Source organism: Sinohyriopsis cumingii, chromosome 11, assembly GCF_028554795.1.
Source record: "Sinohyriopsis cumingii isolate HCF-2022 chromosome 11, ASM2855479v2, whole genome shotgun sequence".
Lineage (NCBI taxonomy): Eukaryota > Metazoa > Mollusca > Bivalvia > Unionida > Unionidae > Sinohyriopsis > Sinohyriopsis cumingii.
Window position 1 is genome coordinate 8,410,239 of NC_142971.1, and position 25,422 is coordinate 8,435,660.

Sequence of the window (25,422 nt, forward strand, 5' to 3'; positions counted from 1 at the left end):
GTTTTGATAGCCAATTTTTGGCAACCTCGCGTGTTACTGATGCCGCGTTGGCGAGTTTATTAATTGCTGAGTTACCTCTCCAGTATCCGATTGGGGAATAATAAATCGCTTGCATTTTTATTTAATTATCCAGCGCCTAATACTAATTTAGATTTCATCGCTGATCTTACTAACCAATTAGCGAGTGACTCCTTAAATGATTTATTTTTTATGGCGCTTAGTGCATGAATTAATTTCACATCCTCGATATGCCTGTCTTGTAGATCTTTACTTCGATAAGCAACATCATGTATGTGACACGCTGCGTCGATAGCGTTTATCGGATACTCTCCCGGTTTTGGTTTAGATTGTTCATCAAGTCTGATATCTAGTCGGGTCCCTGGACCGCAGTAATTGTATCCTGGGAGATGTTTTTCTCCGGGATACTTTGCCCAGGGAGTTCCGGGGAGCTTTCCAAGTTTGGCTGCAATGTCACCTCCGCTAAATTCTCGCTTTTTTTTTGAAATCTAAATTTTTTTGTGCCACATCGCGTACACTTACCAGAAAGTGCTTGTCTGTTATTTTTTGTTGTAATGGTTGTTAGATCATTCGTAGGGTTCGTGCCTTACACTTCACACAATATAGATCCATAATTATTATTCTTTATATACAAATGGAAATTACAGATTTTTCTGCGACAAAAAAGAAAGAGCCAGTTAAGCATAATTCAGTGCTACCAAACTCTATCCGCGCGATTATAATTGGGCCATCCGGTTCAGGTAAAACACAGCTGTTGCTGAACTTGATAATGAAGTGGATGAAATGGGATAAACTGTATTTGATAGCTCCATCTGTAGATGATCAACGATGCTATAACGTTATAAAAGATTTTAATGAGAGTGCAAGCGCGCTGAGTAAAGACGGTGAGGATGTTGTTGAATTTATCACTGATATCGAAGAAGCCCCCAGCGTCGAGGATCTTGATGAATCAATTAACAACCTAGTAGTGTATGATGATGTTATGTTGGACAAGCAAAAAAATCCCGCAAGAATATTTTCCCGGGGACGTCACAAAAACACTGATGTGATTTATGTTACTCAGCGTTATACACAAATTCCTAAAGTAATCAGGGATAATTGTAATCTTCTTGCGATATTCAATGGAGTTGATACACATACACTGAGAAATATTCATCAAACCTGGTGTGGTGGCGATATGGATTTAAATAAATTTAAAAATTTCTTCAGTCATGCTCAAAGAAAACCTCACGGATTTGTGACAATAAATTTACACGATCCCAGAACAAGATACCGTATTGGACTTGATACACTATTTGCAACATAAAAATGTTTTTCCTTGGAAACTCATTTCCCAGAGCAGCAGAGGGGATGGACCCGACCCATGGATTTTTCAATAACGACCCCGCCACGGAAACTGTTTCAGATTTATTGAAGTAACCCAAGTTGTCAGTGCAAACTCAACGAGTTTGTCCCTGGAAACTCTTCGAGTTTTCGGGGGACATTTTTTTTTGTCCTGTATTCTGAATAGAAGGGTTTATTTCGTCGAAATAAGCCCTCTATCGAGGAATAGTTTCCTGGAGGGGTTTATTGTGCAAAAAGTTTCGGTCTGTACAGCCCCTCTGCTGCTGCTATGTGTGTATATTATATATATATATATATATATATATATATATATATATATATATATATATATATATATATATATATATATATATATATGAATGTGTGATAATATTACTGTATCTAGTTTATTTGTTTACCGTCAAATATGAGAATCCCCTACTTCATAAACACAATCATATACGGGTAAACAAACCAATTCCTTTTTCTTGTACCTGTATACCCTCGCTTTTATAAGAAGTCTTGATTGTTTGATGTAAGCGCAAACGAACGTCTATGTTTATTTTTATCGTCCAACACAGACGTGTATCGGTGACACGTTGTGCTTAAAATAAAATACATTGCACCACTGAGCGCAATCTAGTCAGGTATAAATAGCGTTCCGGTTATTACGATTGAACTGCTTCATTCAAGTCCTTGTTACTAGATCAGAACTGAGTAAGAAACAAACATGGTTCTGAAAATTGGTAAACGAGGAGTCCATTCTGGTAACAGTCTAAAAGGACCAACATCGAGTTACTTGCGTCGATACAGGTACGTAATATTAACCGTTAAATGCCTGTCTGTATGTCTTTGTCGTCAAACATACATGTACGTAGAACGTACAAATCAATAAATAATACTATTTTGTTATTATTATTATTATTATTATTATTGTTAGTAGTAGTAAACACGTTCATATTATCGTCGTCATGATGATAAAGATAGTGAACACAATAGTCTATTTCATCTTCATAAACTTTTACCTTTGTCACGGTCAATACAAACAAGGACAACTACCAATAATACTGCCACCATATAGTTTTAGTAGCGGGACGGATTAATGGGGCGGGGGCAACGTGTTACGTTTGCGGCCCCTCTCCTCGGTACCTGTTTTAAAAAGAAAAGATATATAGGTCTAAACCATCTAATACCCAGCCTAATATAGCCATATTAATTAATACCCATAAAAGACAGATTAAGAACCGATTTCAAGATGTATTTGTAGAGCTAGAGGAGTGTCTTCGTATCTTAAGTGACCCAGGCCCTCCAAAGCCTTAATCCGGCCCTAAGTAGTAGTAGTAGTGACGTCTGCATCATGTTTGCAGAAATAAATAAAGGCTCTTTGTAGTGAGGGTAATTTACTTTTTTACATTGGGACTTGAAAATTACATAACGACTTGCAGTTACAACTAATTGGAAGGTAAATAGCCAAATTGATATATTCTAAAAAAGGGTAGGTATCTCATAAACTATATAAAACATCTTATAAATTTCATAAGATAGCGTATAGATTGTATAACTCATACAATTGTTTATTATATAAGATATATTGTATATTTATAAGATGTGTACTTGTTACGAAGTTTGCAAGTTTTTATTACATAAGACTATAAACTTTATCAGATATCTTTAAAAAACTGATGTATTGTCATAAACATGTTGAGACATCTAAAAAAATATAAAAGTTATACATTTTATAAGATATGTTTTTGATATATTAATAACAAACTTCCACTGTAAACAATATTGCTGTAGCGTATGAATGGACTTTGGAAAATCTTCATTAGACTAGTAAAATACCGTACATCATCACCGTACATCATCACCATGTTATATTAATTTCAATATCTTAGCATTACATCTTCTCCAGATCAGTTAGGAACATTGCAACAAAAATGGCGATAAACACTCACCTTGCCCTACACAAGTCTAACATAAACTTTCAAAATGAACTATTGTTGTGAAAATGTTCATGGCAACTCATTATCATGTATGGATTTACATATTACTCGAAATGTTACTTCGTATGCCTTTTTTCCTCACACCAAGTTAAATATCTTACTTCATAATCCATAGTCTTTTCAAACTCTACAAGAGAAAAAATAATTGTGACAAGAATTAATTAAATGTGTAAATACACCAATAATAATAAATATGGTCTTGACAGCTCGGCTCTTAAAGCAGCCTGAACCTTGATGGATATAACATTTATATCTATATAGTCATATAATCTGTTGCAGTCTGATACGAATAAAAAATGTTTCTATCTAACTAAAAAGGGACACTCCTATATAGGTCAGCATCATCATTCGAACCTGTTATATGCAATAATGTAATGTACCCCATACACCAAGATTGTTGGAAATTACCAGTATCAACAATCGTGAAGCACTTATCCAAGACTTGGCTTGTTTATTAACTTCACAGATTTTATTTTTCATTGACCATATGATTAAGCTCCTTTCCTTGCCTTTCCCAGTATTTCTACCATCTCACGAGCTTTAAACATTTCATAATATTCGTTGACAATTGTTATTTCTAATTTATCGAATACTAAAAATTTATCCACTTAAAGTTTGTGGTTTTATTTTTTCTTTTCGGATGAACTGGCTTTGCAGCTTTCTCCTTAGATCCTGGGCTCATTCACATATGCATAATACGACCGATTTCTTCTTTTGGAACACGTCAAATATATTTTATAGTCTTTCTTATTACTTAAACTTGTGACTGTACCATGGTTGTGTTTTGAAAGTATTATGTAAATATACTTTCTACTTAACTCTTTGTTATTAAAAAGGGGGAAAATAGAGCTGCCTCTAAATATTATTTTTTTCCTTTATTTTCAGGAGAGAGGCTGTGTTAACTCGCTCCAGTGTCAGACGACCGAACGAATCCGCTGACTTTGATCAAGTTCTATGTGACCTTGACGTTGTAGAAAACGATGTTGCCTACTCGTTAAACAAGAAAGGGCGATGGTCGCTACCTGGCTTATTGAAAGAATCTATCGGACGAGGAGAATATGACGATTGCACTTTTGGTGTTCAGTTGGTTGAGTACCATAAGATTAAAAAACGAAGTAATTGCATTGGATGGTACTCTACAGTTGGACCAGTGAAGCAGCTCAAGGAGAAGCGAGGAAGGCGCAAAAGGTCTGGTTACGTACTTGCTGCCAGCATTCTAAATGCACGACCGCCTGGATTTGGACGAAGAAAGAGAAAGAGCAGACACAATCGCCATCAGCAAGTCGGGGGCGCAGAGGGTGATAACGAGGGCGAAAACCTCGACCAACAAAAGCCGATCACGCTATATGAAGTATTTTATCCTTCTCCAGTCACAAGCTCTATCTGCCATAATGCCAAATATATCCGGCCTTATTTATTCCCAACAGACGGCCAGTCGAAACGAAGAGCCCGCAGGGGAAGGAAGCGAGGGCTGTCAGATATTGTTAAACACGAACTTGATATGATGTATGATTATGGAGAAGACTTTAATGTACACGAAGAAGACATACGTGATGATCCGGAAGAAGGTAGTAGCCCTTTCAATCATGGGTCCACAGATCTCTTGCTCGACGATCTTTTGTCCCGCGCACTAAGAGCATCAGATCACTTTGATCAAAACTTTAAACGTGAGGGTAACTTGAGGGTACAAGAAAGTACTTGTCAAGGGAACACTGAAAAGAGAAATATCGTTTACATTGAAAGAAAAATTAAAAAAGACAACAAACCAAACTCCAAGAATGGGACGGAGAAGAAGAATTATAAGGCTGAAACTAAAGTTATTGATCCAACCATAACAGAGCCTGTTCACATCATTCTTTCAACTGAAGAAATTTCATATCCAAGTCTGAGGGAAAAATTTGATGACAAGATCATATTTGGTCAGTGTATTCCTAGAAAGTTCATCCTGGACATAACAGAAAATTTAAGGCGAAGTTCGGTGTTCAAAACTGGGAAGTTTCACATCCTAGCTTGCTTAGTATTCTCTCATGATGTTAACAATGAGATAAACAGTCAACTCGAGCATGTTTACAGAGTTCACCTGAACATGAAAATGACCACATGTCTGAGGTCTCTGAAGATCGAGACTTTGTTTGATTTTATGGAATCAACGGTTGATGAACTCATACAGCGAACAGTGTTCTTTATGGAAACTCTCCCTGAGGAGGTTTTTATGCCTAGAACTTTCCCGATAGTTGGAAAAGCACTGACCAATTTTCAAAACCTTAAGGACTGTTCAAAATGGGAGTGTGGCAGCTATCTACCTGATGATTGCCTTTTGTATAAAAACATGTTCAGAATAAATAAAGACGACGTTTCGCCTGAAGTCGAAGGATACGAGTTAGTTGCACCCGATGAGGTTATGTGTTATATTTGCTACGAAGAGCTTGGCGTCAACGTCCGTTCTACGGCTCTACTAAAATGTGGGCACTGGTTCTGTGACTCCTGCTGGAGAGAGCACTTGCTGACGTCAATAAAAGAAGGCTCAAGAAAAATGGTATGTCCAGAATATGAGTGTGAAAATGAGGTTGATGTAGGAACCGTGATGTCATTAATGAATCTTGATGACCTTTTGAAATTTCAAAAGAGGTGCCACGACCACCATGTCGAGGCAGGCCGAGCTGCAAAGTGGTGTCCCAATGCCAGGTGTGGCAGAGTTCTACAGACTACTTTAAAGGGACCAGTAATTGTTCATTGTGAATGCGGCCTAGCCCTTTGCTTTGAGTGTTTGCAAGAGGCTCACTGGCCGGCCCCTTGCGAGAGGGCATCCACCTACAGAGACAAGCTGAGGAAGAGTGGCGACGAATCTATTATTCCAGTTGAGGTCATCAAAGAGGTTGAAGTTCGCGGAAAGAATTGTCCTTTCTGTAAAAGATTCTTTGAAAAAAATGGCGGATGTCCTCATATGGTGTGCCCATGTGGACAGGCTTTCTGTTGGGGGTGTCTCAAAAGCTGGGAAGGAAACTTGCACAATGGGGGAGACTGTTTTAAGTATGGCTACAATAGCACGGCCTACACAACTTTGGTCAACATCCAGCCAGAAGACATCCTTGTGCATCGAAAGCGTCACAAATGGTATAGGCTGGCGCTGCAGCAACGGACACAGAGACATCCTTTGAAAACAAAAGTGATGAAATCAGCATTGCCTAGTTTGTCTCAAAAGTTAAAGTACTACTTTATCAAGAAGTGCCCTGCTGGAGAATGCGAAAAGCTGAGGAATTATGTGGTTAAAGGGGTACGCATTAGCAGCGATTCCGAAAAAATTCCACATCTCCTGAAAAACTTGATAGACATGTACATGGAGGTGCATCATCTGGTTGAATACACAGCTGTGTTGTTGGAGTCTGAAGAACTTGTCAATTACCGTTCACCCGTCAACAGTATAATACTACGTATGGACGCCCTTACAAACTTCATTTTCTCTCTCTTTGAAAATAATCCAGACGGGGATCCTAGGCAGATACTTGCAAAGGCCCTAAACCTCCATGAACAATGCAGAAAGTGCATTGGTGCTCTCGTCAGGGCAGTTGTTTCCATAAGGTCATAATAGGGGCCAATGGTGTCATTGATATGCTTTTGTAATTTATCGACTTGCCATGCTACTCATAGAAGCAGAGTAAATAAATAAAAAAATATGCTAACTTATTGAATTTCTGGAAAAGTAAATAATTGTCTCTAATTTGTTCTCGTCAAAGTAGTAATCGAAGCTTGGATATTGGGACATATGCTAGCATGTGACCCATACTCCAGTCTTCATTTTTGAAAGAAAATCTAGCCACCCCACCCCCCTGCCCATGCCCTTCCCATGCCACTGTCGTTCAAGATTGTTTTTTTTTTAGAAGACCTGGATAACTGGTCCTCAGATATTTATGAAAATGAGAAAAAGAATAACTAGCAGACCTCACATATTAATGAAGAAACAGATCTGTCCCAGACGAAGTCAAAATGTTTTGGGGAAAACTAACAAAGACCATTGCGCCGCACATTATTTTAAAAAAAAAAAATTGTAACACTAGTCTTCCAAAATTTATGAAAAAGACTTGCGCCAGTAAGCTTGAGAACTGTATGGAAATAAATGGCCAATGGCTTTCAAAATTGCCAGAGTCTGCAACGTTTTATCTAAAACGGTGCCTCGGCCGGCTGTGGTCTTCTGTAATTGTATGGAAAAATTCTGGGTCACTTGCTACTCAAATTTGTATAAAAGACCATATCACTAGATTCGTCTTATGTACACCAAAAGAATTTAATAAAAGGCCAGGGCATATCCTCAATCTTTGTATTTTCAAATCCACTTTGCAGTGAATACTAACTAAACGTTTAAAGGTAAAATGCCCACCTTGCTTCATAAGGTCTTTCTCCTATGGATAATCGATTACTTCGTTTGGTCTACGCTAATTGCTATAAAATAAGTGCTATTTATTAATGAGATATAAACTGTGTAGTTGTAAACAATTTATTTATTTTAGCCACATAAATATGTCCTGACAAAACCGGCTGTACATGTAGTTGCTATATTTTATAAGCAAGATCAAGGTTAAGTAGGGGAGATGTCTGTCAAGTATGGCCTTGTAAAGAGGTTATCGCTACATCTGTAGAATTGTCAGCCAGACAGTTCTATCGACAAAGCTATGAGCATAGTACAGTACATGAATCTATTAAATTAGATTAGCTGCATAGTGAAAAGTAATATTTCAATTTGGGATACGTGATTGCTTTTATTCAAGACTTTTGTTTTAACAATTTTGAGGGGTTTATGCAAGAATTGGCGTGGAGGGTTTTCGTAAAATTTTAAGTCCATATAATTTGTGTAATTAAATGACGTGTACTAATAGAGAACTCAGAAGGATCTATATTATTATCATAAAGTCGAGGCGTGAATTATCTCTATTATGATCATAAAGTCCAGACCTGAATGATCTATATATTATCATAAAGTTCAGACGTGAACGATCTATATTATTACCATAAAGTCCAGACGTGAACGATCTATATTATGATCATAAAGTCCAGACGTGGACGATCTAGATTATGATCATAAAGTCTTAACCAGAACGATTTATATTATGATCATAAAGTCTTAACGTGAACGATTTATATTATGATCATAAAGTCCAGACGTGAACGATTTATATTATGATCATAAAGTCTTAACGTGAACGATCTATACATTATTATCCAGACGTGAACGATCTATATTATCATAAAGTCCAGACGTGAACGATCTATATTATTATCATAAAGTCCAGACGTGAACGATCTATATTATTATCAAAGTCCAGACGTGAACGATCTATATTATGATCATAAAGTCCAGACGTGAACGATCTATATTATTATCATAAAGTCCAGACGTGAACGATCTGTTATTATCATAAAGTCCAGACGTGAACGATCTATATTATGATCATAAAGTCCAGACGTGAACGATCTATATTATGATCATAAAGTCTTAACGTGAACGATCTATATATTATTATCATAAAGTCCAGACGTGAACGATCTATATTATTATCATAAAGTCCAGACGTAGTTAGTAAATATTAATGAGTTGTGGAGAAAAATTAAAACTTTTACCGAGCAAGGGCAAAAATCTATGAGAAAAAGATAGCAACACATTCTTAAAGCCCTAATATATATTAGTAGTGAATAGGGGCACCCTAGCCTCAATGGGAATTAGCATTACAGACCCCCCTTGGGCAAACCTAGCCTCAATGGAAATTTAACATGGGAAAAAATCATGGGCAACTCTAGCCTCAAGGGGAATTGAAAATGGAACAGAGTCGGGACCCTATTTTAATAGGGTCCCGACCTGATGGGTCTATGGAAAGGGAACAGGCGAAAATTGAAACAGGGAGGGTCTCTATCTTTTGTTTTTAAAAATAAAAAAATATAAAAAAAATAAATAGGGCTAGGCAATTGAAAGTCGATCCCTTTTCGAGAGATGTGGGTGGCCCTGAAAAGGGCCTTTGGATTTATGTTAATATGCCCTTAACATAAAGGGCATCTGCGGCATCTTCTTGTCCTCAAGCTGCGTCTTACTCGAGGGCCATAAATAAGAGTCCTCTTGAGGCAACCTTGTCTCTCCACGTACACTCTTCGTATCCACAGACTGGTGTCTGACTTGTGGACAACTGTCCACTTGGATCGGACATACATTAGCATGTCCGTCCTAAACATCATCGAAGAAACAAGGGTGGATGATTCGACTCTGGTCCACATCTTGAGGCGCCGAGAACAGGTGAATCAATGCAGTGAACTGCGCTTATTTATAGGTAGAGGAAGGATTGAAACGAATTGAGTTCATTGACCAATCCAAACACGCGTTACATAATTCAGTCAGCCCGCATCCAATCCGAAGAGAGCAGTATGTGACGTCACGTGATCTATATAGAATCGCTAGCGCCTGTGTGCAGTCAATCTATGCGACGGTGATTCAACATGACGGAAACTCAGAAAACGATCCATTGGGGTGCACCAGCAGTGGAGACCGCCCAAGGGAACCCGGACTTACTTTCAGAAGAGGTAAATTGAGATTTTGTGGATTTTCTTACCTCGCAAGAATTTGTTCCGGAACCTTCGTCACCTTCTTCATTACCGCACGTGGAGAATTTTAGACAGAGACAGAAAGAAGAATTGGAGAAATTTATACAACGACAAAAGGAAGCGGAACAAGCTTTTCTCCTACAGCAACAGCAGCAAGAAGAAGAGGTAAGAAAAAAAAACAAGAAGAAGAAGAAGTAGCAGCAAAGAAACAAGAGGGTGAAAATCAAACGGTCACGGTAGTGTTAGACTTTTTAGCGGAGTTAAGAAGTCTGAAACAAATGTATCAGACTTCTTTATCACGACCGAAGAGAATACGACCTTCCCGAGCTAAACACTCCAACCCTGTGACTAAGCCTATCGTGCCACCCTTAGTGATTTCAACCAAATCATCATCAACATTACGCAGTCCAGTAGTAGGCCTTGGCCGTGGCAAAGGCTTAAGACAGTTAAAGTTGATTGCTTAAACTCACCCCTACACCAAATAATGGCCCTTATCAGGGCCACTCCAATTTCTCGACGGTTTGAAATCCCCTGTTTGGATCGAGTTTAGCACTCCTGCAGAATTGACCGCTTCCAAAGTCATGGGCAAGATTCAACACGTACAACAATCCAATGACCAGTTTGACATCACCGATGGAAAAGCCACACTGGACATGACCCACGTCTCTCCTCCTAAAGGGACTGGACGCAAAAAGATGTTATTGGTGGACGAGCTTCGCAGCACCAAAACAAGTCTCGTCCGAATTCACAACCCTCAAGACCAGATGTGTTTAGCCAGGGCCATCGTGGTGGGACGAACCTATGTCAACAAGAACGACACGGTAGAATGGAAAAGAGCCTGGAAAACTATTCGTCAATCGGACCGAGCCAAACAACGAAACGAAGCAGAACTCCTGTTACGACAAGCTGGCTTGCCCAAAGACAAACCCTGTGGCATTCCTGAAATGCAAAAATTGCAAGATGCCCTAGCTCCACGCTACACCTTGAAAGTGCATCCTCAAGAAATGCGTGGGCCTCTGTTGTTTCGAGGGAAAGACTTTAAGGATGGAAAATACATTCACGTCTATCATCACGATGACCATTTCGATACCATTACCACTATCACTGGATTCCTGGGATACAGTTATTCCTATGAGAAATGTGACTATGGCTATAGCAATCGAGAGCAACACAAGCATTGTGGATCGAAATGCTCAGGATGTTTGGCCTCTCCACCCTGTCAGAGCGAAGGACAAAAACCAGTGCATTGTTTCACTTGTCTGCGCACGTTTGTCAGCCCTGTCTGTTACCAACAGCATTTGAAGATGCAAGGTTCACAGAAGAAATGCGCTTGTCAACTGCTGAGATTGTGCTCCACGTGTGGACAAGGCCTATGTACTAATAGTGCCAAGGGACACGTATATTCAAAGAAAGAAAAAATGTCACATTTGTCACCACATCGTGGTCTTGGCACACCAGTGCTACGTGCAAAAATACCAACCAGAGAAAGAGGATGGACACAAGAAGAAAGGCAATTTCATCTTTTTCGATTTCGAATGCATGCAAGAGACCGGTATTCACATTCCTACTTTCTGCGTGGCTCATCGAGCGTGCGAAAAGTGCATTCAAGAACCTATCGTGAGTCATTGCCCTTACTGCAGTAAGATTCCTGGAGGGCGTGAAAAACTCTTTCGGGGACCCAACACGCTAGCCGATCTCGCTCAATGGGTCTTAGACCACATCGACAAGACGTGGAGCCAAGAGGACATCGAACGTTACGGAGATTGTCATCGCCATGCCACGGTGATGGCTCACAATTTCTCCGGATACGATGGACAGTTTCTTTTGAGGTACTATACGGAACATGGCACCGAACGTCCTAAAGTCACTTTGAACGGAGTCCAAATCATTTTCATGCAAGTGGGACAAGTACAGTTTAAAGATTCGATGAGTTACTTGGCCATACCTTTGAGTCGAATGCCTAAAACGTTTGGAATGACAGAAATGGCTAAAGGTTATTTTCCTCACTTTTTCGATACGGAAGCCAATCAATATACCGTTCTACCCCATTTGCCCGAGGCTCACTATTACGACCCCGACAACATGCGTACCGAACAACGAAAAGCTTTCTACGCTTGCTACCAGGCTCACGCCTCCGACCCTTTCGACTTTCAGGAAGAAATGCTAAAGTATTGTCGTTCCGACGTGGACATTTTACGGCGATGCTGTGGAAAATTTCGAGAACTGTTCATGGAACACGGAGGGGTCGATCCTTTGAAAGAAGCTTGCACCATTGCCAAAGCGTGTTCCTTAGTGTACCGGCAACAATTCATGCCTGAAAACACCGTGGCTGTCATCAGTCCTCAAACGACCAACTATGTCAAATGTCAATACTCGGTCAAAGCCCTACGCTGGTTACATTACTTGTGCGACAAGGAAGACCATTGGATTCTGCATGCCCGCAACGGAGGTGGTGAAAAGACCATCGGAACGCATTCGGTCGATGGCTGGGACTTAGAAAACCCCAAGATCGTGTACGAGTTTAACGGTTGCTTATTTCACGGATGTCCCGTCTGTTACCCTGACCGTGGCACTAAAAATCAGTTTTTACAACGAACCATGGAAGACTTGTACCAGGCCACTTGTCAGCGACGCCTAAAGTTAGAACAGGAAGGATACCAAGTGGTGGAAAGGGGGAACACGAATACGATCACCGTTTGAAAACCGATCCCGAATTTAAACGCCTCGTGGAAAGTTACCAGTTCAGGGACCCCCTGAACCCAAGGGATAGTTTGTACGGAGGAAGGACCAATGCCACCTGTTTGCTGTACCAAGCCGACGAAGAGAAAGGAGAAGAAATCAAATACTTGGACGTGTGTTCGCTGTATCCCTACGTATGCAAATATTGTCGCTTTCCTGCAGAACACCCACAATTGTTCACGGAACACATCGACCTGAAAAACATTCGACAATACGAAGGCTTGATCAAGTGCAAAGTTTTGCCTCCCAAGGACTTGTACCATCCCGTCTTACCTCACCATTGCCAAGGAAAACTGATGTTTCCTTTGTACCGTACTTGTGCCGAAACGTGCAACCAAGATCAGCCTTGTCAGCACACCCAGGAAGAACGGGCTTTGACGGGAACCTGGGTCAGCGTAGAATTGTTCAAAGCCCTGGACATGGGATATCAACTGTTAGAAGTGTACGAAATTTGTTACTTTCCCAAGACACAACAATACCACAAGGGTGACCCCAGTCAGAAAGGCATTTTCGCCGACTACGTGGATGCCTTTTTGAAACTGAAACAAGAAGCCAGTGGCTATCCTTCCTGGTGTCACACTCCCGAAGACCAAAAGACATTCAAAGTGAAATACTGGGCACAAGAAGGCATTACTTCAGATCACATCGAGAAAAACGAAGGCAGGCGATCGTTTGCCAAAGTGATGTTAAATTGCTTGTGGGGTAAAATGGCACAACGTCCGTGTTTACCCAAGACGGAGTATTTGACAGAACCTTCCCGCTACTTTCAGATGATTCACGACAAAACCAAATTCATGAAACACGTGGACGTCGTTCGCGAGGATTTGATCTTGGTCAATTACGAAGAAGATCTGGACTTTGTACAAGACGACCCTTTTGGAAATGTCATCATTGCGGCTTACGTGACAGCTCATGCTCGCTTAAAATTGTACGGAGCTTTAGAACTGTTAGGGGAACGCGTCCTGTACTTTGACACGGACAACTGCATTTACATCCATCACCCGAGTCAACAGCACCCGGACATGGCAGGAGACCGTTTAGGAGCCTGGACAGACGAGCATCCCGACGACAAGATTCTAAGTTTCGTCAGTGGCGGTCCAGAAAATTACGGCTACGAATACCGGGACCCACAAGGAGAATTGCAAACGAAGTGTAAAGTGAAAGGATTGACTCTGAATTATCGTACCAGTCGTGTGGTCAACTTTGGGGTATTGAAAGAAGCCTTGCAATCGGGAGAGGATGAACACTTTAAAGTGACCACCTATCAACCCAACAAGATTGTACGTTTACCCACTCACCACATCGTCAGTCGATCCCTGGAAAAAGTCTATCAAATCGTGTACCAGAAGAGAGTGAGACGTCCCAATCATTTCACCTTACCGTATGGACACGTCGGTATTGCTTTGTATATAAAAAGGAACCCTAGGCAAGATCGATAGTTCATTGTGACTACCAAGACCAAGCGAACAAGATGAATACTTTCAGAGAAACACAAAACAAGTTTAGAAAGGCACAATTCAAGTTTGGGGCATCTGAAGTGGAATGCGATTGTGAGCCTTGCGATGGAAACGATGCTGTACGCTGTTACCTTAGCGATGCCGTAAAGCATCATGGGAACTTTGTTCTCACTACCCCTATCATGGAAAGTGATGCTGTGCGTGTCAAACCTGAGGGATGCGAAAGCGATGCCGCTCGTCCTCTTGGACATTTTACTGGGTTTCGTTTTAAAGGTGAATGTTCACCTTCACGTCTACCTCCCTACGGATGTCATCCAGCCCTGAGCAAACTCCTGTTCATGTCACCCAACCCTCATCGAAACGAACCTGTGAAAGACGAATATTCGTTTCCTGTGCGTTTGTCGGAATACTGCGACTTTGAAAATCGTCTTCAATCGTTCAAAGGAAAATGGCCTAAGTATCTGGGAGGACCGACCCCCGAAGAATTAACCAGAGCCGGATTGTTCTACTTGGGCGAAGGAGATAAAGTCAAGTGCTTCAGTTGCGGTATGTCACTTCACCACTGGGAACCACAAGATTCGGCCTACGTAGAACATGCTCGATGGTCACCGAATTGTCATTACTTACCCTTAGTGGGACCGAGACATTGACGTAACTTACCATAATCTGTTTATGGATACTTTACAAGAGAACATTCGCACTTTGCCTGTGGAGTTGAGAGAAAGGATTTACCGAGAGCTGGTCAAAATACAAGTGAGACGTAAAGAACAGTTGCATCCGTTACGTCACCTTGTGTTTGAACCACTGGTACCTGAATGCTATACAAGGACTGATTCAGTTGAAAGTGTTCCATTGGACAGACATTGATCAACGATCCCCTGGCTATAAAAAGAATTGGTTTGGTATGGATGATTCTATCTACTACATTGTAAACGTACTGCATCGAATTCCAGAGGAAGAGTTAACGAATTACCAACATCTTGTACACAATGTCAACTTAGTGAAAGAGGAAACTTCTGAACGAATTGTAATGTGTAAATTAGTAACTAAACGATTTAAATTCGACACTGAAGTAAAACCATGTCTGTGCAAACGGTACATTAGTTGTGTCAGACAAAAGAGGATTTAGTATGATCTATTCATGGATACTTTACAAGAGAACATTCGTGCTTTGCATGTGAAATTGAAAGAACGCATTTACCGAGAACTGATCAAAATACAAGCGAAACGCAAACGCAAAGTTATTCATCCGTTTTTAAATTATGCTCTGTTCCAAAGTACAAGAAGACTGATTATGAGTGGATATTACATCAGGCACAAAGGTAAACGAGGCTATTGGCCACCACCCAAGGATTCCAAAAACAGTGTATATACTTATGGATACTTTACAAGAGAACATTTTGGGCTTGCCTGAGGAGTTGAGAGAAAGGATTTACCGAGAGCTGGTGAAAATACAAGTCCAACGTAAAGAACAATTGCATCCGTTACGTCACCAGATCTTTAACCACTGGTACCTGAATGGTATAAGAGAACTGATTCGTCAGAAATTGTTTCAGTGGTCAGACCTTGTTCAATACTTCCAGGGCCCCGATGATCCACGTGTTGATCATTTTGATTACTTCGAGATTCACCTACTGCAACGCATTGAGGAAGACAAGTTAAAGAATTACCAACATATTTTACGTGGAATCTACTTAGCGGAAGAGGAAACTTCTAAACAAACTCTCACGTTTCGGTTACAGTATGCAAGATTTAGATTCCCTACTGGAGAACGAAGATCTCTGGCTAGAAAGTACGTCTATTGCATCCGAAAAAAAGAGAATATAAAAACAGGCTGTCATGCCACGGTTTATGTCACATGTCATCCAACAGATTCCGTGGAAGGAACTCAATGACCATATTCAAACCGTGGATCATTACCATCGATTATTACAAGAACTGTATCCATCCAATTTGGGTCGACAAGTGGTGTGTGTCTTAGTGACTTGTTTTCTGGGATTTCGTTTACCAGCCGATTCTTTGTGGACTCTTTACGATCAGTACTTACCACCTCAATGGCCTTAAATGGTCACGAAAAACTCCTTTTGCTCAAAGCTTTGCGTTTTCATCTGGATACTTCTCGACATCTACGGGAAAAAAAGATTCGTCAACTTTTAGCTACCCAAGACGTGTATGACGATGTGTGTGTGTAACTTGTGACTTACACCCCCATTGGACAGATGTCCGTGACTGGAAAAAAGGGGTTTTTGAGGCTTGGACCCAAGAAGTGGCCCAGTATGCACGAGAGTTGTTCAAGGAAAAAAGTCACTTTTCAACCTGTGTTAGTGACGGTGCCAGAAGAAACCGTCACCCAGGACAGGACTGTCGTGGACATGCCTGAAAGGTCATTCCAGGAGGACACTTGTGTGACCTTACCCCCTATAGAACTGGTCAGAACTTTACCCAAAACATGTTGTACAGACACTTGTTTTTATTCCACGTTGATGGTTATCATGTGCCTTTTATCGTTGTACTTAAGCCTTTGGCTTTTATGTATTTTTGTATTTCGTATTCATGTTTAAAACATTCAATAAACGTGTTCTGAAAAAAAGTATATAAACTCTCGTCTTGTCTGTTTTCGTGTCACAAATGACATTCCTGACACTATGGCTACTTCTGCTGTCTCTGCTCCCTCTTCCTCTACTGTCAAAGTCATCGACGAACACTTAGATCGTGCCAGTTGGGAGGCCTTGTATCTTCGCCATCCCTTTAACATGCTCATTGCTGGACCTAGCGGTTCAGGCAAAACCGAATTCGTCAAACGTTTGATCGAACATAAACATCATTTGATCGATCGTCCACCTCAACGCATCGTGTGATGTTACAAAGAGTGGCAATCGGCGTACAGCCTCTTGCGAGAAAGTCAAGGCGATTCCATCGTGTTTGTGGAAGGCATTCCTAAAGAAGACGACGGCATCGTCTCTGACTCCCGTCAAACCCATTTGGTCATTTTCGACGACATGTTAGGAGAAGACGAAGAAGAAATTAAACTGTGGTTCACGAGCAAAGGGCATCACCGTAATGCCAGTGTCGTTTACATCACCCAAAATTTGTTTCAACAAAGTAAAGCCCATCGCACCATCAGTCTCAATGCGCATTACGTGGTCTTGTTTAAAAGCCCTCGAGATAAATCGCAAGTGCAAGTCTTAGCCAAACAGTTAGGAACGCCTTGGCTGACTCAGGCGTACGACGATGGCACTCAAGCTCCACACGCCTATTTACTCGTTGATTTGAAACCTACGACCCCCGATGATTTGCGATTTCGTACCCACTTGTTTCACCACTTGTACCAAGACGGAGGGCCTGTCCTGTACACGTCTCCGTCCTCGACTTAACTTCACTCCCCATGAAAAAATCTATAAAAACCTCATACCCTTTTCGTCTGTCTCACACAGTTTTTGAACATGACGTCCCTTCAGTCGCATCTTCCCGTCAAATTGATTCGTGCCTTGTATGGCATCAGTCATAAAAACAATCCACAAATACGGGCTCGTGTCTTAGAAGCTAGTCTCAAAGAAGTCTTACGATGGTTCACGGTGACGGCACGTTAATTACTCCAAGGGATCATTCAGATTCCTCATCAAACTAAACGCTTTTTTGATCGAAACAAAGTCGCTTTGACCCAACTGGCCGATCTCCGCATCGACACTCAAACCAAAAAACAAATCATTTTGAAACCTGGAGGGAGCGGTACTCTAGGAGGGGTCATCATTCGCTCTCTCTTAGGATGGGATCCTAATGCCCCCAAAGTTCTCCCTAAGTAAAAAGTCAAACGAAGTTCCAAGAAGAAGAAAAAGACCAGGTCCCCAAGGAGAACTTCTCCAGTGGCGGGACCCTCCTCTTACCAGACACCACCCCGGAAAAAGAAAAGAAGCCCCCAGAAAAAGAAACAGAGAAAAAGTCCCCAGAAAAAGAAAAGCCCACAGAAGAAAACTAGTCGCAAGAGAGGCACTTCGGCCAGGACGCAACCTTACAGTCGCAAACCACGACCTGCAAAGGCGGTGACCGCGTCTCCGGTACCCTCAGGTTCATTCACTTCCCCGTTGATGTCGCCAAGAACTGAAGAGTACTTGGAGACGTTGATCACACCAAGAACTTCTTCGTTGATAAACCCAAGAACTTCCCCAGTGGCAGGACCCTCCAATTTAGTGGCAGTGGCTGCTGCTCACAAAGTTCCTTCGCCCAAAATCAAAGTCCAAGAAAGATCGGGCATGTTACAAAGTTTACTGGATTTGTCCAAGCAAGAACTGGCTCGATTTAGTCCGTTACGTACCCCTGCACGACGTGTCATGCCTGTCCTGAAGTTGATACGCCGTAAAGACAACCAGTGGCGACGCGTTCCAGTATAAAAAAGGCCTGTGACTACGTAGACTAAGTAGGGGTATCAGTGTTTTTGGTGCTGAAGACTCAAAGATGTCACCCTCCAGAAAACATCCCTCTTCTAAAATCCAAGGAAAGAAAAGGAAAGGACTGCCTCCTCGTTTAGTCAAACATGGGGACATGTTATCTGTCCTGTCCAAAGCTTCTCCACCCCTACGAAAAAAACTCATTCAATCAGCCTCCAAAGAGGTCGTCGATACCATGTGCAAATGTTGTTTGAACGTCCTGAAAGGCACGATCCCTTTGTCCAAACACCAGAAACAATGCTTAGGCAAACATCGTCACGTTCTTCGCCAAATGGTTCAAAAGAAAATTCCCATTCGTCAAAAGAAGAAGATGTTGGTCCAACGTGGAGGTATTTTGCCCCTCTTGTTAGGTCCATTGCTGAAAGGAGTCTTGGGAACCATGTTGGGAGGACTGGTGGGAGCAAGATAAAAAGGGCTTTGAAGTCCCAAGATCTCAGAATCGACCTCTGACAACCCCATGGAAGGACGAAAACTAGCTTTAGTGCCTTACAAACGATGGATGGAATACCATCGTTGGCAAGAACAACGCACCCCGCATTTACCTCCCAATCCCCATTTGAGCGAGATGTCCCAGTTACAACACGAATTGCAGTCCTTGATGGATCGCCAAGATTTGTCCGAAACAGAAAAATCGCAAAAGTACGGTCAACTCTTGCAACGACTGCAACTCTTTCACCAGAAAGCTTTAGACGAAACAGCTCTACCCACTCTGAAAGATTTTAAGACCTTGATGAAAAGTCCAGCACCATCACCAGTACCACCACCACCGCTACCAGTCACCAAGAAAGGAAAAGGAGAAGAAGAAGAGGAAGGGTTTAAAACTCCACCAGAAAAAGTACGCAAGTTAACAACACCACCTACCTCCAGAATTGGATGGATTAAAAAGATATGACCACCCCTTCTTCATCACAAGAGAAAAAGAAAGTGAAGACAGAAGTGAAACAAGAAAAAATATCCCCTGTTCTGACATCCTCATTCTCATCCTCCTCGACACCTATTGCCGGTCGCACACGCAAAGCATTGCAATCCAAGAAAGTACCCCAAGACAAAAAGAGTAGCATCTTCCAAGAGTGGGTGCCTTATTAACAAACAAACAAACAAAAAATAGAAAAAGTGTTAGCCAGCATTTACTACGATCCCTCTCATCCTGCAGGTTACGCAGGAGTTCAAAAATTGTATCGTGCTGCCAAAACTCGACTGAAAAGTCTTCGTTTACCTCAAGTGCGACGATGGTTACAAGAGCAAGCTACTTACACTTTACACAAACCCATTCGACGCAAGTTTGCCAGAAGTCGCACCCGAGTGGAAGGCATCGATCATCAATGGCAAGCCGATTTAGCCGATGTCTCTCATTTGCCCAGCTACAATCGTGGCTACAAATATTTGTTTTGTGTCATCGACGTCTTTTCCAAATTTTCCTGGGTCGTGCCCTTGACTTCCAAATCGAGCAGCGAGTTAGTGCGAGCCCTGCAACGGGTGTTGAAACAAAGCGGTCGTCACCCTCTTCGATGGCAAACGGACAAAGGCACCGAATTTCTGAACCAAGCTTTCCAAAAAGAATTAAAGAAACGTGACATTCATTTTTTTACCACCGAGAATCCCGAAACCAAAGCCAGCATCGTGGAACGTTTTCAACGCACTTTGAAAGAACGCATGTGGACATATTTTACGCATCACCACACTCTGAAGTACATCGACATCTTACCGCACCTGGTGCAAGCGTACAACCAATCTTACCATCGAAGCATCGGACGTGCCCCGCAAGAAGTGACTCCCGAAAACGAAGTGCTGGTGTTTGAGCGCCTGTTTGGTACGTCCCCGACGAGGGCTGTCCCCAAGAAAAGTGGAGTGTTGGACGTAGGAGATTGGGTGCACATTGGCAAAACCAAACGCACTTTCGACAAAGGTTACTTACCTAACTGGACGACCGAATTGTTTCGTGTCACTGGACGAGTGCATGGCCGTCATCCTGCCGTCTATAAATTGGAAGACATGAACGGAGAAGTGCTCAAAGGAACGTTTTATTTGCCCGAGTTACAACGTGTCACCAAAAAAGAAGACGACGTGTACGACATCGAAAGCATTCTCGAACGCAGAACCCGTAAAGTGGGCAAACGACGTGTCAAAGAAGTCAAAGTACGTTGGAAAGGATATCCACCCAGTTTTGATTCTTGGATCGACGCTTCACAAGTCATCGACTATAAAAAGAAGTGACCATCATGCCCTTTCACACAGACGCAGCTACGTCGACCACTCCTTCACCCAGTTCTTCTCTGCAAGATTTACAAAAACAACCCTTGTGGGTGTGGTGTGGAGAACGTGTGCCTAAAATGCAAATCGTCTTTTTCTGCCAAATCTTCGTGCTGTATTGTGTTATCGGGGCAGCCATTGCCAATTTGAGTTTGCAACAAGGAGACAAACAATTGTGGACCATTTTATTGAGCAGTTGCATCGGTTACCTGCTTCCCAATCCCTCCCTGAAATTCTCCTCGAACGGGAACCACGGGAACCTTGTGTCCAGTGCCAGTCCCAGTCACCACTCCAACAACAACCACAACCAGAACCCCATTTTGGGCGGAGACACACCTCTAACGTCCAGTAACCCCTCGGACAGCCACAGAACTCTGGAATTATGAGTCACCAAAACCAATTTTACTTAACCTTACCCAGTGACAGTTCCATGGAGGTGTTTCCCCACAACACGTTGTGCTGCTACACGGCCAAATTACCTCAGGCCATCCCATTAGATCACGAAGCCCATTGGGAAGTGGCTTTGGTAGAAATGATTTACCCAACACAAATCAAAAACATCACTGAAACTCAAAACACTTTTGACATCGAAATTCTCGACCCAAAGGTGCAGCAAACCATGGTGACCACTCCTCAACATAAATCACTTGCGAAGACCCTAATACCCCGTAGCAGCAGTGACCCTTCTCCTCCTTTTTACGTTTATCACTTTAAAATTAACCCAGGCCATTATTTTAGTGGTCAACATTTGGTGGAGGCCATCGCTGACAAATTCCATGCAACATTTGACAAAGTTCTGACCGAACTAAAAAAACGTGTCACCATTGAGTACCATCAACTGTCTCACCGTCTACTCATCAAATTTGAAAGTGAGGAAAAAAGTATTCGTATTAAATTTTGCCCTGAATTGTATGACATTTTGGGTGGAGACCTCAATATGGTCACGGATAAGCAGACCAAAAAGATTCACATGGCAGACATTGACAACAACGCGCATTTTGCGAGGTATTTTCGTTTCCCGGTAGAACTGAACCAGGGACTGAATTTGATGTTTGTGTACTCCGATGTGGTGGAGTACAACGTGGTGGGACACACCTCCGTACCGTTACTGCGTGTCATTCCTTTCAAAGTGAATTCTACCACGAACGATGACCAGGAAAGTGGAAACACTTATCACGTCCACCGCGAGTTTGTACATCCTCACTATTTACCTGTCAGTAAGTCTTATTTGGACACGGTCAACATTGCTATAAAAGGAGATCTGGGACAAAATATTCCATTCACCAAAGGAAAAGTCACGGTGAAACTCCATTTTCGAAAACGGTTCTCTCACGACTCGTAAGTCATGTATCCAGTGTACCGAGGGGTTGCACGACAGCGAGGACATGGTTTAGGAGATATGCTGAAATCGGCCTTTCGTTCGGTGGTTCCGGTGTTGAAACCGATGGTAACACGCGGATTGCACGCCTTGAAAGATGCGGCACTGACGTAAGGCAAAGAATTTCTCCAAAATGTCATCATCGACAAACAAAACCCTAAAGAAGCCTTCATGAGGGCTGGCAAAAATGTCTTGCTGCAAACGGGTAAAGACCTTTTGGGTCGACGAGAAACACCTATAAAAGCCCTGCACACTACCGAGTCAGGCATTCAGCAAGGACAAGGCAGAAAGAGACGACGAAGAAAACACCCTTTCACCAGACTTCACACTTCTAAAGCTAGAAAGACAAAGAAAAGAAGAACCGTTCGAGACTTAGACGTTTTTGATTATTGAGACACAGAAAAAAATGATGCACCGAGAGTCATGCGCCTGTTCCAAGTCGGAACTGGATCTGTTTGCCATGCCACCTACCATGATGACGATGCAAGAATCCCAATGGGTGGAATTTCACCCTGTCTCCTCATTGACAGATTCCGCTCCCATCGAGTTTGAAATCAAAGGACAGCCCGAAGATTACATCGATCTGAATAGCAGTTACTTGTACCTGAAAGTCAAAGTTCTAGATAAGGGAGGAGATACTATAGTAGACGAGAAAGTAGCTCCCGTCAACAATTTCATGCATTCCTTGTTCAGCTCAGTGGACTTGTACTTGAATGACAAACTGGTCAGCAGCAGCATGGGTACTTACCCTTGCCGTGCCTACGTGGAAAATCTCTTGACGTACGGAATAGACGCCAAGAACACCCATCTCAATGCCTGCGTGTTACGGGATCCTGACGATGCGGGCGAGTTTAACGAAACCGAACCTGATTCAAGCAAAACACCACACAATGCGGGATTTTTAGAACGAAGAGACAAAATATTAAATGAACAGAATCTAGAACTGATGGATCGTTTGCATTTGGACATATGGTTGCAAGAGAAATATTTGCTGAACGTTGTAAATGTCCGCTTGAGACCGAATTGTAGCAGTACCGCTTTCCATTTGTTGACTGATAGTGCTGGCGTCAATCCCAAAAGCAAAATCGAGGAGGCCAAACTCTACGTACGACGCGTGGAAGTGTTACCTAAAGTGGGAAATGACATGAGTCAGACGTTGAGCAGAACGACCGCCAAGTATCCCATACGACGTGTGGAAGTGAAAACGTTCACCATTCCCGCTAGCCATCATTCCTTGATCGAAGATCATCTGTTTCAAGGACAGTTTCCCAAGCGTTTAATCCTTGGTATGGTCGAGAATTGAGCCTTCAACGGAGCCTTCACTGAAAATCCTTTCCACTTTCAACACTTCGACGTTAAGAAAATCGAAGTCAGTCGCGATGGCAAGACCTTGTGTACCAGACCTTTTGAACCTGACTTTACCAAGAAGAATTACTTGAGATCGTACTTGTCCCTGTACGAAGCCACCGGACAATTAGGTACCAACACCAGTCACGGCATTACGCACGAGGATTACGCAGGAGGATATGCTTTGTGGGCCTTCGATTTCACTCCTGACCAGGGCAGCGACGAGGGACATTTCCATCCTATAAAATCTTGCCAGATGCGTGTGGAACTTCAGTTTCCAAATCCTCTGCCAGAGCCAGTGAACGTCATCCTGTATGCAGAATTCGATAATACCACATAAATAAACAGTTTGAGAGAAGTCATTCTAGACTATTAGAAGCCATGGAAGACTGTTATCCCTCTTTACCTAGTGGAGAAACTTTGGAGATGGAATGTGAGGAGACCATGGAAGAAGAAGAAGAAGAATCCCAAGACGAAGAAGTTATCATGATGAAGTCAAGATGGCCAGAACAAGAAGCCCATTTAGTCTCCTGTTTTGCAACATTCCTGACAGATGTAATGAAAGAATTGATCAAGGAAGAGTGCTATGGATGTCACAACGATCATCCCAGTCAAATTCAACACGACAAAAGTCTGATGTTGAGCCAAGAAGAAAAATTGGACGAATATCTGGACAAAGCTTGGGGTGTCATCGAAATAGAATTCGTGTTGAACGAGTGGTATAAAGGCTTGGATAAACATTCTTCTCCTCCATTAACGTCTCTGGAGCGCCGTCGCATCGAATCTCTCTTTGACCAGAATAAGAAGTCGGAGCCAAACGCCTTTTACTTGTCAGACATTTTCAAGCAAAAAGTCAGGATCGAATTGATGACTTATCATTACCTGTGAAGAAAAAAAAAACAAAAATCAATGGATACCTGGGAACTTTATTACCTTTTGAACCACAGTTCGTACACGGCTTCTTGGAATCCTGAAGACCATCTAGCTTATGTGATCAACACGGACGACAGTCATCTCCCAGGAACCCACTGGGTAGCCGTCTACTTTCCTCAAGAAGGATGTGTGGAATATTTCGATTCGTACGGATTGCCTCCTTTGGAAGACGATATCATTGACTTTATGAGAAGAAATGCTCAGACCACCCGATTCAATAATGTGAAATTACAAGGCACAGATTCCTTGGTGTGTGGACAATATTGTGTGTATTTTCTGCATCATCGCAGCCTGGGCTATTCCTTAGAACATTTAGTGACTCATTTTGATCCTCGTTCTTCTTCTAGAAATGATGTGAAAGTAGATCAATGGTTTTTTGACCATTATGCTTATCTTTTGTCTCTAGCTAGGAAACGTAGTGTACATCAATGGCCTAATGACTTCCATCAGTGGAAATCACAATTTCATTCACAACGTTGCCAACCCTGTTTAAAGTAGAGTGTGAATTGAAAAAAATGTTTGAGATTTGAAAAAAAATGTTTGATGTTATATTGTTGGATTATTGTTAAAAAATGTTAGAGTTGTTGGTTAGGGTTAAGTGATTTTTGAATAAAAAATGTTGTGTTTTTGAAAAAAATACCTTTGTCTTTTGTTTGGCTATAAGAATGTTGATTCATGCTCTTTGACTTCTCTCTATCTCTCTCATGACACTCATTGATCGTTCCGGCTCGAAAACCGTAGAGGGATGTTTTCCTTCACGTCCGCGCTTTGACTTTAAGAACCGGGGTAGTTTCCAATCTAACCATCCATTGTCGACTCATCCTCCTACGAAGATGTGCTCCAAACTAGCTAAGCTAAACGAAGCCTACGTGAATTTGCATAGGGTCAGACACAGTCTGATACCGAAGCCAGAAGAGATAGAGAATGTGAGAATGTTAAAAGTCACT

The 25,422-nt window shown here is 42.0% G+C and overlaps 1 protein-coding gene across 1 annotated transcript; it reads left to right on the forward strand.

Moving 5' to 3' along the window:
• The first annotated feature begins 1,979 nt into the window (after nt 1-1,979).
• LOC149787582 (uncharacterized) lies at nt 1,980-7,028 on the forward strand. The gene is made up of 2 exons (XM_089973754.1): nt 1,980-2,154; nt 4,230-7,028. Exons 1-2 carry the CDS (start codon nt 2,072-2,074, stop codon nt 6,928-6,930), a joined length of 2,784 nt encoding a protein of 927 aa, XP_089829880.1. The 5' UTR covers nt 1,980-2,071; the 3' UTR covers nt 6,931-7,028.
• Nucleotides 7,029-25,422: the final 18,394 nt, after the last annotated feature.

What these genes read in the sequence shown, in the direction of transcription:
- LOC149787582 (XM_089973754.1), top strand. Translation starts at nt 2,072, where the DNA reads ATGGTTCTGAAAATTGGTAAACGAGGAGTCCATTCTGGTAACAGTCTA. An exon ending in AGTTACTTGCGTCGATACAG is followed by an intron (nt 2,155 to 4,229) that starts GTACGTAATATT and finishes CTTTATTTTCAG; the next exon opens with GAGAGAGGCTGTGTTAACTC.